We start from the raw sequence: 15,376 nt of genomic DNA on the forward strand, positions 1-15,376 counted from the left end.
GAGCCCATTTGTTTACAGTGTCCCATTTCGATGCTCGGTTTGAACTGCAGCAGACCGTCTTGACCATGTTTGGCCCCCTAAATGCATCGAGTGGCTACCAAGTGATTGACAGATTAGAAATTTGCATTAATGAGCAATTTGACAAGTATGCCTAAAAAAAGTGGCTGGTTAGTGTAAACACATGTAAACCAAAATGTTATATCTCAGTTAAGTAGAATAAAGTTTAATTTCCAACAGATATAAACAATAAAAGTCATTTCAAATTATGCTTCCATGGTGTACTCGTAATTCTAATCGCTTTCCTCAAACTTCAGACTTAAGTATTGTTAGACCAAATATTAATTTTACATTCAGAGGTTTTTTTTGTACTACATGGCAAAAGAAGTTTTAAGAACTGTTTTCTTCAAAAAGTCCCCTTTTTAAAGTTTTTTTTTAAATCTTTAGGGCGATGTTACGTAAATCAATGCCTTTTCTTTCATTCTCTGTGATGAAGTAAATCCTTTTCTAGATGGGCTTGTTAGCCGCCAGAGTTGGTGTTTGATCATCCCAAGATAGATTTTTGGATGGGTTATGGCTGCACAACATCGCTGTTTGGAAAATGTCTGTGGACTGTTCATATGGGTTTTTGATCATCATTGCGAAAGGCTTCTTGGTTCTGTGCAAGGCTAACACTTTCTCATGGAATAGAATGTACAGTTCAGCACTGTAAGGCTTCGGTCCTAAAGCTCCGCTACACTATGCACTGTACTGTTTGGCACACACAGATGTCTCATGCATCTAAATTTAGCTGGCCAGTGCCTGATAAGAAACACATAAAAATGGCAAATTACAAAATATATTAACAATTATGTGTGTATGAAAAAATGTCATTGGTGAAAAAGGTTCTGTGTCACTGTGCTGTTGCAAAAATCACTTTTTAAATACCGATATGTTTGTGAAACTTATACAGATCTTGTCTTAATGTGAAACACATATTTACACAAAAAAATATAATTAACTGAACCAATTCAATTTAAAATATGATGCTACAGGGACTTGCTTAGATGAAAACACATTTGGACACATTTTATGGCTTCATTTATTTGATAAGGTTCATTGGCCTCCATTTTATAAAAATGTTGATTTCAGCTTAGACTGAAAATGCATTACAGTAACATCCTGTTTTAATCCTATTTTTTCCATATCTTTTAATGGTTTATGGATAGTTTTGCAAAAACAATTATAAAACCATCACTACATGATATTCACATTAGTTTAACCAAACCTGAAAGACCACAAAAATTAAATATCTCTAATGTTGACTTTTACGAAGATTTAGTAAATAATTTAAGATTTTTGAGAGTACATTCAAGTGGTTGCTTTGGATGCAACTCTTCTGTTATACATAAAAATGAGACAAATGTAAGAGAAGAAATTCAAAGTGGACAGTAGGAGACGAAGCACAGGAGCAAAGTAGGGAGGAATCATTAAATAAGATCAAGGTGGTGACACTGCTTCTTTGAAGACACACACATCCCACTGAGTGTTAGCCTTAAGTGCTAACAATACCGATAGGCTGCAGGGAGTATCTCAGCCTTCTCACTGAGCACAGGCTCCAAGATTAGAGGTTCCTTTAATCCGACAAAGGGGATTAAATGCTACAAGAGAGGAGAGAGGGCCGCTCCCACGGAGGTGCTGAGATGAATTATTTACACCTCCCTTCAAGAATGATGATTAGTGTGTTACACATAAAAACACAGTTCACAAACACTGCTGGCATGTCTAACCGACAAACAATCAGTCGAAGAATCCAGGAAGCAAAGATGAATATATTCTTTTGCTATAAATCTGGCAGACAGAGCGAGAATTTAACTTAGATCTTGACCTACCAAAACACGGCAACAGGACACCAAGATTGAAGCAAAATAAACACATTTGAAAATTTCTTTCAAAATTATTGTTATTTGACAGAAAAAGAAATAAAGTAACTTTGAAAAGTCAAATTTGAAGACAACTCATCTCTTTGCAAGGTCAGAAAAACTTTCTGCACATAGGTTTTTAGAAAAAATACTTTAAATCATACAAAGAAAGCTCATAAAAGGAAGAAAACAAAATGCATAAATCCATATAAACCTCTAGGTGCTGTGATAAGCAAAGATTTAATGACAAGAAATGAATTATGAAATTGTAAATAGTGGTTGTCAATAATTACTTACCCCCCTTGTTCCATCTGCCTTTATTCCTCGCCTGACAGGTGAGTTTGGGGCATCCAGAGAGCACCAAAAGTAAAAAAACAAGTTCAAACACAGAGAAAAATCCAGAGTTTGCCCTGGAAAACATGTCCAAGAGTTGCTGGCAGCCAAGTCACTTTCACATGGCTCTGTTTCCTTCTACAGCGGCGCGACTGGGGCGCCTGGTAACCCACGCGTGGGCTGTCATAATCAGTCACGCTGGTGTCAGCAAGGGGTCCCTCGACCTACCATGGTGCATTGTGATACCCCGGTCAGGTGCTGGTTTTCACTGATGCTGGTGATCCGAGGGAAGCGGCATCTCTCCTCCTGTAAGCTCTGCCTCACCAGAGCGCGCAGTAAGCAGACGGGAACACACAGCTCGCCATGCGACGGCACAGCTCAGCTACATTCGCCACAGTGCATTGGAACTCGCTCTCCCACAGGCATCCTCTCTCTCACACACATTCTCCTTTCTCCATCTCTCTCACGCTCACTGCTGCCACCCCTTCTGATGCTGCTCCTGCTGGAGCGGCTGCTGAATTATTTCCTGCTCTCCTCACTCGAGGTTTCTTTGGGAATTCATTCCTTTGCGCCCCGTCTTGCTTACAGCTGCACATCACTGATGAGATAAGAGGTGGAAGCACACTCCACCGCCAGCACTCTGGAAAAGAGTTTTTATAGGTGTGGTGGACCGAGTCTGTCAACCAGTATAGACTAGCTGAGAGGGAAGTCGGTGTAAATGGCACCTGGTAAGAAAAGGGAAAAAATACAAGAGCATATCTGGAAAAATGTATTGTTTTTTCTCTCAGCAGGGAATTTGCACTGGGATGTGTTACACTTGAGAATTTAAGAGTTTAGAGAAAGACCAGAGAAAACTGGAACAAGTGGGGAAAAGAAAAGGAAACAAATAAAAAAGCTCTTATAAAATGCAACCTTTCCCGCTTAAAGAAGTCAAAAAATGTTCCAAGAGTCCCTGGATACTTTTTACAATAAAAAACTAGACACATATGTGCTATAAAAAGTTGATAACAGTACAAACAAAGCTGCTCTGACAAGTAAAGCAAATTTACTTTAACATTTTTTTAGAATTTTACCTTTTTTAACCTAATAAATGGTAAATGGCCTTTACTCAAAGTGCTTTTCATTCTTAACTAAAGACCCACTCTGATGAAAATTGTGCTTTTGGTATTTCTAACATGTTCTTGTGGAATTTTTCTCATCATATATGAAGAACATTAAGCTTAAAATGGCAACTATTCTGATGCATCCACTTGTAGATCCGTGTACGTCTTTGTGTTACTCAGCAGTCATCTGGCTCAAAATTGCAACGGCTAAATACCTCAAATACCGGTTGCCATTTTTGTTGCACCGGTTAGGTTGGAGTTGCAAGGGGCTGTAAGCAAGCGGGAGAGCATATAAACATGCAGGTGATGGGAAGGGGGTGGGCTTAATCTACACCAACAGTCCCACACAGAACCCAGAGAGGAATTTCAAATGAGCTTCTTCCGCTCTGCAGCAACTATGTCCTAGACATTTTTTTATTTAGGCTAAGAAGTGGCACAGTTATAATTAAAAGACCACCGGGAACACTTTAAAAATAGATCAAAAGATGATCAGAGTGGGTCTTTAAAGCCGAGAACATTTCCCATTCACTGTCTCATTACATACATATAACAATTTGATGCCAACCTGTGACCACCAGTACCAATGTGGGGTTCAGTGTCTTGCCCAAGGACACTACAAAACATGAACAGGCAAGGCAGAATCCGAACCTGCAATCCTCAGATCAAAGGTTGACCATTTTACAGTTGCACCAGAGCAACGGTTTTGTGAAAGTCCAATTAAAGAAAAGGTTTCAATTCAGAAATAAGGATGGCTCTAAAAAAAAAATTCATCAAATGTATTGATTCATCAAATACATCATTCATTCATTTTTAACCCATCATGCCGTATGCCGCTAATTTGCAGTGTACCATGAAATCCAGGACTGCTAAAATTAACACCTTCAACCAAAAAAAACATTGGAAATATTTTTATATATTTTAATAAAAGTCAGGCATTAAATTATTAAATAACAATAGTTTTAATATTTTTTTTAATAATGTTTTACTGTTAGTTTATTTTGTGGGAATTTGTCATTTTAATCCCTCAAGTTCAACCTTTGTTTAGTTAAAGTCTCTGGTTATTTTAAAAACACGTTTGTAACCAAACAAAATTAACTTAAAATAAAAATCTGTCAAACAAATTGATATTTAATCAAATGTTGTTAATCAGAAACTAATACAACAAACCCCAGCCAAATTAAAATGCAACTAAGAAATATTTTTAAGTGATATAATTCTGCCTCTTATACCTTACTCATATTTTCTTCGAGATCTAAAACAAAACAAAATTCAATATATTTTAATACACAGTGCAGTTTTTTTTAATTCTAAAAATGTTTTTGAATTTACCCATTTAATACCCAACCAACTTTCTATGTTGATCATTTCCTTATTGTTTTATTTAATCTTCAGCATAAACTCAAAAGACCTGTATGCATTATTTAAGATATTAGCATACGTCTGCAGTACCCAGTTCCAATTACAGATAAACAACCATTCCCTCTTACTGTTACAAAGGTATGGCAGTCCATTCTGATGAGACTCCCAGGCACAGCAGTGTACGTTTATGATGAATATTATAAAGTCCATCATTGCAACTAAGCAAATTTGGTTTAAACTATTGAAAAATAAAGGCAAAAAGAAAATATGATGATATGACAACAGTTTTTTTTTTTTATTTTATGCTAATTGTGACATCAGGACGGTCATTTTCCTTCCAAATGAAATACTATTGATGTCCATTTTTCCATGAAAATAAATCTCTAGCTAACAAGTAATACAAACTCCTTCATAAGCGGAAAACTGACGAAATATTAATCATCCAAAGATGAAACCAGACTAAAAAAAATACCTATAAATAGCACAGTCATCTGTTGAAAGAAGGAGCAGAGTGCGACTTCTGCTTTTTCTCTTGTAAAATTAGTTCATAGAATCTGGCGAGGTATACCTGAAAATAGCATCCAGCTTGTCTTGCCTGAATCCCAAAGAGACCACTCTCATCACTTTTTCAAGCTTTTTCTTTGCACATCTGTTCATTTAATGCAGCCCTAAATTCAAAAAGAGAAGTCGAGACCAAAAGGTGTGGGTGGCGATTTGTGCAACTTGAATGTGAAGTCAGACTTGCAGAAAAGGCACATAGTTGAATTCTATCCCCAAAACAATCCACACACTGATGTGGCAGGGGTGAAGAGGAAGAGAGTTGGGGGAAGGAGAGGAAGCGGGAACCCCAACATCCATACTGGTAAGTCTGTCAGCTTATCACTTCCAGACAAGAACCCCCTGGATAAATGTGGTCAAGCAGGAGAGGAGCCCAGTTTCACCAGTGACAGGGTGCAGGACAGTGATAAGGATGAAGATCCACTGGGCAAAATGTGGGAATGAGGCAAGAGGCCCGAGGCTGGGAAACTTGGCCAACGGCAGTGCTCATTCCAGCTCTTGTCTGCTAAACCTCTTAAAAAATTTACACACAGACATTCAACATACTCAGCAAATATAGGTTATTTCATGCGTGTGGTCGTGTGTCATAAGTACAGCTGCATGTGCACACATTTCATTGCACATCTTACTTTAGCTTCCCTGAAAGTACGGATGTGGATGCTGAGGAAAAAAGACAGGATAATAGGGAGGAAAGGATGATGGAAAAGAGCCAAACGCACAGAGAAAGTGTGTTGTTGATGTTTTTCCGACGACAGCCTCTCGAAAACAGACCATGAAATTTGCTTTTTCACAGGAAGTGACAGACCAAGCACCATGAATTGATCCCCTGATGGAGATCTGGCTCTTTTTGTAGTCATTTTCTTCTCTGCGCATCTGCCTGCCCAGATACTGGATAATCTACACGCTGCCGGCATTCCTAATCCAACCATCCATCCCCATTTACTCTGCCCATGTGTGTCCCAGGACAAAACAAGGGCATAGTTAGAAAGTCAGCTATGGAGAAGCATTCATGGTTTTTCTGTCTCTTGAAATGACGTTTGTGAAGCTGCCCTCTAGTTACCAACATTCAAATGATGATTCACTAAAATGAGAACAACTGTCAAAGCATCAGTCAAATACAGTGAACAGTAACACTAATCTTTTTCTGAATTGTTGAATCAAGTTAATCCATTTGGTAAAATTTGGCAGAATTATTCCTGACCCAAAATTCTGCATGACATGAAGAAGATGGGAGAAAAACATAATAATAAAAAGAACAATTAAAGACAAAACAAACAACAGAACTGACACACTTTACTTTGCCAATTCAAGGCTTTCATGCACTTCTAAGAAAATGACTCTGGGGCATTTTAGATGAAATGGATCGTCATCCCTTAAGAGGCTTCTGGCAACTAAACGTTGAAAAGTATAAGCTGATTATGACTTTTCCAGCCAATTCAAATAAGTAAATAAGAAAGACTAGAAAAAGGGTAACTAGTAGGAAACAATTAGTGATAATAATGTTCCATGAGAGGAACAGACAGTATCACTAAGCCACTAAGCTAGCAAAATGATCGTCTTCATGTGTGAAAAACACTGTAAAAGCCGAAATGGTGGCAAATACGAATGAGAAAATTGTGGATAACTCATCATAATAACACCTCTTTTGTTTACCAGTCAATCTGGGAAGTGGAGTCCAGTAATAGAGGATTGTTATTTTCCCCAAGACTGAGCATCAATTTTAACCCTCGATCATAAAAAATGTATTATTTGAAAAAAGAAAAAAAAAAAAAAAAAAAAAAAGTCTTTCATCCACAAAAACAGCATGGCAATAAGGTTGAGGTTGGAAAAAATATGAGTGACCAAATTTTGAATCAATGGGACTATGTAAACCATTGAGTCATAGTAAAAATATATTCTTATCAAGACAAACCCTGATGTGATCAATGAAAAAAAAAAAAGATTTCGACTTGTCAAGAACCTCACCGTAAAGTTTGGCATGAGCTCCACTGCAGACTAAATAATTCTAGAGTCACATTAAACTCTAGAAACATTTAGCTGAAATTGGGTCAAGTAGAAGGAGAACAATCTGAAGTGCATCAGCTAATCTTCAGCAGAGTGCCTCAAACAGAAAGTAATCAATGTGCTGTCGAGTTCTAGGCTTCAATCTATTGAAATGCTGAAGTAGGACTTTAAATAACCTGAAAAGGAGAAAATGTGTGAATCTCAACCACACTGTATAAGAAAAAAGCAATGCGACGTGTTAAATGTGTATAAAATGTTTGACAAGGTACAGAGTTATTGGATTTAGCGCACTAATTTGTCACCAGAAAAACCAGAAGCAAAGTAAAAAGTTTTCAGTTTTACAAGTCAAGTGTTGTTTCGGTTTTGTTTTAAGACTACATTAAAACCAGCTTAAATGTTTTCTATATAAGGGGTGTAACAATTCATGTAAACTATACAACTTCATCTATATCATAACTAGTTTCTGTTATGATTCATAGTGGATTTTGAACAATTCGCTAAACAGAAAAAAAATGAATCTAGGAATTCTTTAGCCCAAAAATCCACCCAGATAAATAACTGCTTAATGAACATTGTAGGTAAAGTTTTCCAGATTCCTCAAATTTTTTGCAGGATAATCAAGTTTCAGATACATATATGAATAAACAAACAAGTAAACAAGAATTGATGGTAAATCCTACTACATTTCAATTCCCTAAAGTTAAGCCCACCGTTTTTCCACATTAAAATAATGCAAACAGAACATTATTAGACCATTCCACCACACTGTGTGGTCACACGGCCTTGCAGAATTCAAAGTATTTTTAAACATTGGACCGCAATGATGGCTTGATCATTTTTTTGTTGCAAAAAGGTAATATTTAAGATTTAAAGAAGAAGCCTTTTTTTCTTTAAGCAGAACAATATCTGCTTTTTGAATCAAGTATAAATGTCACATTTCAAAGTGGATGAAAATCATAAGTTCATGATTTTAACCTAGAATATTTAAAACATTTGACTTATTCTTTGTCTATTTCCATTCTAAAAACCCATTTGGGATGTTAATAAATAACAGCGTTTACCAACACAGGGCAACTTGAATGAAAGAAAGACAAGAAATTACTTTATATTTTGTATACAATACTTGATATCGCTAATTTAAGATACCATGTATATAAATTCTGTTTAATCTATCATTATACATCATTTTAAAAAAAAAATAATTTGATTTGGTTAATAATTCTTATAACCTATCTCCACTGATTTAAATACATCAGTCCTTAAAAATGCAGGTTTTTTTAAGCCTTTCAGAGTAAACTACAACCATTTATATCATAATATATTTCCTCCAATTTCTTAAATGAAATATGAGCCCTTTTTCCAATCCAAAAGTAAGAAAGCTCGATCTGAGGCACCGCCTTTCGCTCCGTGTGGGTGCCGCCCGTTTCATGAGGTCAACCTAGAGTCGGCCTTTGCAGTGTGTCTGCGTTTCGCCCATGAAAACAAACAACATCCGAACTTTTGCAAAAATGGCTGTGCATGTTGTGCGTATAAAAAGAATGTTTTGCCGCTCACCGCTAGCTCCCTGGAGAGAGTGGGTGTGTGTTACCCTGGGGGCGGTGTTGGCAGTCCAGACTCTTCCTGAAAGGGGTTCTTCCTCATTTTCGTACGTATGAACGTGAGAATCCGCTCGTTTTTGTGGATTGGGAGTGGCTGATGCTCAGAAATCAGGTTTTTAGAGGAATATTCAGAAATGTGTGAACGGAACAAAAATACCTCTTTTAGGTATTTTTTGTGAGGAATGTACATTATTATACAATTTAAAGTAAAAAAAAAAAAGATTTTAACAGGCCCCATATTAATATAAAAGTCACTGTTGCTAAAGCAAAACATAAAAATATCTCCTATTTATTTTGAATTCCCATCACATTAGTGCATTATATTACATAAATATCTTTAGATAAACTATTGCACAATTTATCAAAATAATAAGACATTAATTACAGTCAACCATTAAAACATATGAAAGAAAACATTTATCAATTAGTTTAACAAGTCTATTAGGCAATTCATTTCTATAAAACATCACACTAAATTAGATGAGAGGGGCATTTTCTTAGAGAATAACCAAAGAATTGAAGGCTGAAGGGGCAATTACATGAAGAATTTCCTTTACAATCAATCCTTAACTCAGCGTAAACTTGTACACAGAATGTGTCGGGAATGGCCTCACAAGTCAAGGAAGTGAAAAGTAATAAGAATCAGAATGAGTTAGTGATGCTTGTCATAAATATGGCACGAACTTCTATTTACACCCTGTAATAAAAATGTCTCTTCTGCGATTTATGGGGATGCTTGCCTCGCAGAGCTAAACCTTTATTTCGCCAAGGGCATGTTAATAACCTGCATGGAGCATTTTTAATATGTTGGCAGATGGATGTTTTGTCTAATAGAGCATTGCAAACTGGAATGCAGGCACTAAAAAGCAACAGCATTATGCTTATATAGTTTTCTAGAGGGAGCGAAACCCCACCCTGAAGCTTTACTGGATGTCTTGGACCAAACTAAACCATTACTGGTAATGGGGTGAGAATTCCTAATCTTCCCTGACACCAAACAAAGCCACCAAAAGCCTGTCTCTAAAGAGTCTTTAAAAGCAAACAATATTTCACTTCAGACAGTACATAAAAATACTATGTCAATATTAAAGTATAGTGAGCACCTGCATAGATGTTCTGGTCTAGCTAGCACAGTATTACTTCTGTTTGCAAAAGTATCTGTTTGTTGTAGCAAACAGAAGAATATACCCTTTTACACAAAACTACTAAAATTTCTCACTGCAAATAAAGGTCACTATGATTCCACAATCTTAAAATAAAAGTCACTGTTAGAAACTGCTAGACACAATTGAATGTTAAATGACAACATGCAGTGACCATTCCGCTGCTCCCCTTGCACATTGCGATTTTCTTATTTACGCAAATTTGAAACTAATGGAAATGTTGCCATTTTCTAAATTATATTCCTTTTAAACTTTTGAGCTACGATCACTCTGCCCTCACCAATGCATGTTCAAGCAGCCACATCCAATGAAAAGTCTATGTAAATGCACATTTCGAGCTTCCACATTAAAAACTCAATTTTACGACTAGCTGCTCAAGTTTCAAAAACAATTTCAATTTTATTTGCATAGCTCAATATTACAATAATTCACGGAAGTGCTATCAGTTGAGAATTGATCACGGAGGAGAAAAATATGAATTGCGGTTTTCTGCTGGAGGTTTATGCACCGCCAGAATGTTTTGGCATAGAACTGGGAAAGAAAAAGCTGGGAGCAAGATTTGCGGGATTTGCATCGCTTCACATTTTGCACCAAGCAAAGGAGGGATGTGGAGGACATGTGCTAAGGAACAGTAGCAAAAGAAAAAGAAGAAGCCCCTCCCTGTGCGTCCAATGTGAGCACCATGGGCCAAAAGTGCGTTAAAGAATGGATATCAAATTCCTGATGCGTGTCGGTAGCTTTTAAATGAGGCCAACATTGAATTAAAAATCATTATGTGGGATTAAATGTCTTTGCCGTTTATTTTTTACCTCAACATTTCCCTGATTTAACTCACAATTTTACATACATTACGATTGTCTTTTCTTCCATTACTTTTATGCAGTGCATGTGAACAGCTTCATCCCTCCCATACAATCCTTCCAATCCCAGGATTGATCAAGAAGAAATTATGGTAGGTAATGTTATGGAAAAGTGAGAAATGGGCTGGACTGAAATCAATGTGCAACTATACATAAATCATTAGCTTGGTTTCGCTTCAGGCTGCTGCACAGTCTCATTCATTTGAATACTGTACATTTGCAAACTATTAGACAGCTGCCCAATCGATCATCAGCTGTATACAGTCCAAAGACATGCCTGCTCTTACAACATGAAGTAGCTGTACTGCAATAATTTACTCTCAAATACAAATGGTGAAAATGCTAAAGGTGATCAGCAAAGAAAGCTTTTGTTAAGAAAACTTACGCAAAGCTTTGCCATTGCATTACTTAGTGCATACATGGAATGAAATCCAACACAATTACTTGGAGGAGTCTTCAAATGGAGATCCTCCTCCACTGCCTGCAAAGACTAGCAGGCTCCAAATTCTTCACAACCATTAATTTATATCATCAGCAACATTCCCATCACCTTCCAGAGAATTACAGGTATATTTGAGTTCTGTAAGGCTCCACTGCTGCTGCCAGCCCAGCATCCATACAGTCTCTCATGTTTACAGCTCAGCCTTTTTTACCACTGCAAATTGAATGAGCTCAATCAGCAGTCAATGTGAAATTTACCCCCTACATCCGGTTCAAAACATGACTTCATAAAAACGGCAGGAGGGAAGCATTTTGGGATCAAATCCAGATTCTTCCATAATGTTTTTTGTGGAATCTTTTTTTTCTTCTTAAAGATTGGTTGTCGTAAAAGAAAGAAAACAGCCTGCAACCAGTCAGTTTGTAATCAAAATATACTCACTTTTAATGATGCACAGCATGAAATAAATTATTATGCTGGAAATTATGAGATTAAACAAGATATGCTATCAATTCAAGTCATTTTACATGATTATAGTTATGAAACAGTATGTGCAAAGTGCTAGGCTGCCAATTCAAAATCCCATTTTATGTTTCAAGTCTATTCATAACATAATGGGATAAAACAAATTGTCTTTAGGTTATGCTTCAAGTCTAGCTAAAGAAGGGCAATACTTACTGTACTTCTAAATACACTAGAAGCTCATTTTCTACAAAAAATTTTCCTATTAAAATGCCATCATATGCATTGTTAGATATGTATTCACTTTGAAAAATGTTAGAAGTGACAGGTGTTTTTTTTTAAACATACATCAAATATTTGGTAGACCAATCTTTATGAACCTGCAGGTTAAATGTTTCTCTAAAGTAAATAAACTAATGGAAAATAAAATCTATGAATATTAAATAAGGATATTCAGTATGACTATTAAGGAAATGGAGCATATTGTTTACTTTAAACAGCATTGTTGTACATACAGCAGTGGATCCTTAAATAGTATTCCCATTCGGATGCCTTCAACAGGAAAGCAAGGTCAAAGCACTGACCTACAGAAATGTTCTTAGCGAAATTCAAGGTTCAGCTCTACAGTACCCCCACCTGGGTCCAGTCACACAGACAGAAAAGACAGAGAGACTGAGTGAGCGTGGCCCTGATGTGCTGGGGTGGCTCATTGCTCTTGGGAGTAGTGCTGGACATTAAATCTGCCTGGGGATGAGAAAGAATGGCAGGCACTCAACTAGGGGGCCTCAAAACACATTTTAAATTTTGTTGGGATGACATATATCGTCCACCTCCTGGGCTGTGCTGACACGAGTGACAGTTAGCTGGCATTTATGAGTTTAACTTGAAGGTTGCAAAAAGTTTGTTAACTTGCATACTTACTATTATAGCTGCTCATTGGACTGTAGTTTATCTCTTTTATAGCTGCAGACCTTTTCTGTTTAAGCTACAGCAATGTACTTTTAATGCCATTTAGTATAAATCAGACAAAACTGGGCATTGTCGTTTCATAACCTAGATGGCTGCGGTGATGTGGTGCTGAATAGGATGTTGAAGATTAGGTTCTGATCACATGGTCATTTCTGGCAGCAAGCCTACGCTCATCAGTGAGCCTGCTGTGTGTTTGTCCTTGGCTGAACCTCTTTCCACAGCACTAACCTGTCAACACTAGTTGAAAAAAAAAAAAAAACATTTTCTCCAACAGCATAATATTAGTGTATTGTGTTAATGCAGTTGGAAGCTGAAGGGTGAAAGGCTGAGCTCAACATTATTTTCTGAACTAGAATGTGTCTTACTTCAATGCAGTAAATTGTAATAAATAATTTTAAAAACATTTTTAATTTAAATGTAGGTATTATGTGATATCAACTGCCAAAGCAAGACAATTATTTTATTAAATATGACTTTACTACAAGATTAGCAAACAAAAGAAATTTTATAAGCTAGGTATTACTGGTTACGTAGGCCTATCTGTATTTAGAGCCCTATTTAAAGTTGGGGCATTTTAGTAGTGATGCCAAGATTCTGGATTAAAAATCATTTGTATGTTAAACCGTTGAACTGAATCGTGGAGAAAGTGAATCGTTGCATCCCTCCTGCATACCATTATGATTACTTTGAAAGGGTCAACCACGTGTTGTACTAAATTAAGAAGGTTTTATTATTTATTGTTTTATTATGCCAGGCTTAGTGAGCCAACTGAAATGTTGTCCATGTTACTTGATTATTAGCAGATTAAGAGGTTTTATTTTTCATTATTTTTAGTGTTTTATCAGCAAAAAAATGCTAACTGACCTTGAACCAATTTTATGTTAAAGAAAAAGTGTCAAAATGCTTCAACTTGGTTTAGCACAAAGCCGCACCATCAAAGCATTCTGGCGACCGTGCGCCGCAGCCTCAAGAAGTGATGTGTACTCTGCTTCAACAAACTAAAAAAGTTGCAGCTTTGTTTTATGCTAATACTAAACAATATTGTGAACTACTTTGAATGAGTTGACTAGATTAACTTACACTCACTGACACTTGTCAAACTGCTCGTTTATAAAAATATCTAAAGAGCCAATCACATGGCAGCAACTCGATGCAACATGTAGACATGGTCAAAATGATGAAGTTCAAACTGAGCATCCGAATGGAGAAGAAAGGTGATTGAAGTGACTGAGCATGACATGGTTGTAAGACCAGCTCAGTGGCCTTGTGGTTAGAGTGTCCGCCCTGTAACTTGAAGGTCGTGGGTTCCTACCCAGGCCGAGTCATACCAAAGACTTTAAAAATGGTACCCAACGCCAACATTAAGGGGTTGGACGCGTGTCTGCAGCTCACCGCTCCCCCAGGGGATAGGTCAAATGCGGAGAACAAATTTTGCACACCTAGGTGTGTGACAGTTAGTGGGACTTCAACTTTAACTTAACTTTAGGGTCAGACCGGGTGATCTGAGCATTTCAGAAACTGCTGATATGTTGGGATTTTCATCCCCAAAGTTTTACATACCAGTAGTTAAAAGCTGAAATGTAATATAGCTGGTTTTTGTTTTTATTTTTGATTTTATTAATTTTATGATAACATAAGCTAAACTGGGCATCTCTACCCTTAGACCCTCCTTCTTGGTATTGTTCAGGAGGAAGATTGCAAGTGAGGATGAAGATGTAAAGCTGAAATTCGTAGAGAAGAAAATGAGACAGGGGGTGCCTCATCAGCATTTATCAAGTTCTTTAATACAATAATCAACTGAAATATTTTTTCCACAAGAAGTCTACATTTTAATTTATAATCAAGATTTATTCTCAAATTCCCAATAAATACAATGCATAAAAATGGGGTGACTGATGTGCTTTTTTAGGATCTATATTGATAGCTATTAATAGTAGTGAAAGAGGCAGATAACTACCGGTAATACTTTTGGCCAATATTCATTTGCGGGGAAAGAAAAAAAATATTTATGGTAAAATTTCAAACTTGAGCTCTAACAATTTGTTTAAATGCTAAAGAAAAACATTTAGAGAAAAACAATTAATAAATATTAATTAGGAGAATCTCGTGTTGTTGAAAAAAAACTCAATTAGCTCCCAGAAATGTTCCGAAGTAAAACTGAAAAACCTTCAAACAACCCAAAAATGGCTAAAAAATGGCCTCGTCAACACATAGGTTTAAACAGAAACCAAAGAGGCATTCAGTTCTAAGACTTAGTTCGGATCGATCCATCCGAAACAAGAGTAAGCAAAAAAGAGAAGTAAAAATGGGGACACATGCCAAAATATGCCTAAATTATCTAATTTAATCCAAAGCACAAAGCCTTTACAGAATTGTTGGCATACCGTCAAAAAACTGTTTTTTTCTATCAGAGTCAGATACACTTTTTGTACGATAAAGTGTTTTGAAACTTAAACCTAGAATAGATCAATTGGAAACCGTTTTTGCTGAAAGAATTTTCTTTGAAGGTTATCCAAATTAATAACACAAATGTACTGAAGCACTGATGGACAGGGGGATGCAATTTAACGATAGCACTTCTTTTGATTAATTAGACAGCCAGATGTGATTAAGATCACTCTGATTATGCT

At 36.6% G+C, this 15,376-nt stretch overlaps 1 protein-coding gene across 13 annotated transcripts in view; it reads right to left on the reverse strand.

Moving 5' to 3' along the window:
- robo2 (roundabout, axon guidance receptor, homolog 2 (Drosophila)) overlaps positions 1 to 2,726 on the reverse strand; it is a 281,917-nt gene extending 279,191 nt beyond the window's left edge. For all 13 annotated transcript variants that reach the window (XM_078929649.1, XM_078929644.1, XM_078929638.1 and 10 more), the window contains exon 1: positions 2,196 to 2,726. In XM_078929649.1, coding sequence (XP_078785775.1) covers positions 2,196 to 2,319 — 124 coding nt within the window. In that variant the 5' untranslated portion in view covers positions 2,320 to 2,726. The remainder of the gene's footprint in view (positions 1 to 2,195) is intronic.
- Positions 2,727 to 15,376: the final 12,650 nt, after the last annotated feature.

This window comes from Oryzias latipes, chromosome 13, assembly GCF_053564925.1.
Source record: "Oryzias latipes strain Hd-rR chromosome 13, Olatipes_Hd-rR_3.1".
NCBI classification, from domain to species: Eukaryota; Metazoa; Chordata; class Actinopteri; order Beloniformes; family Adrianichthyidae; genus Oryzias; species Oryzias latipes.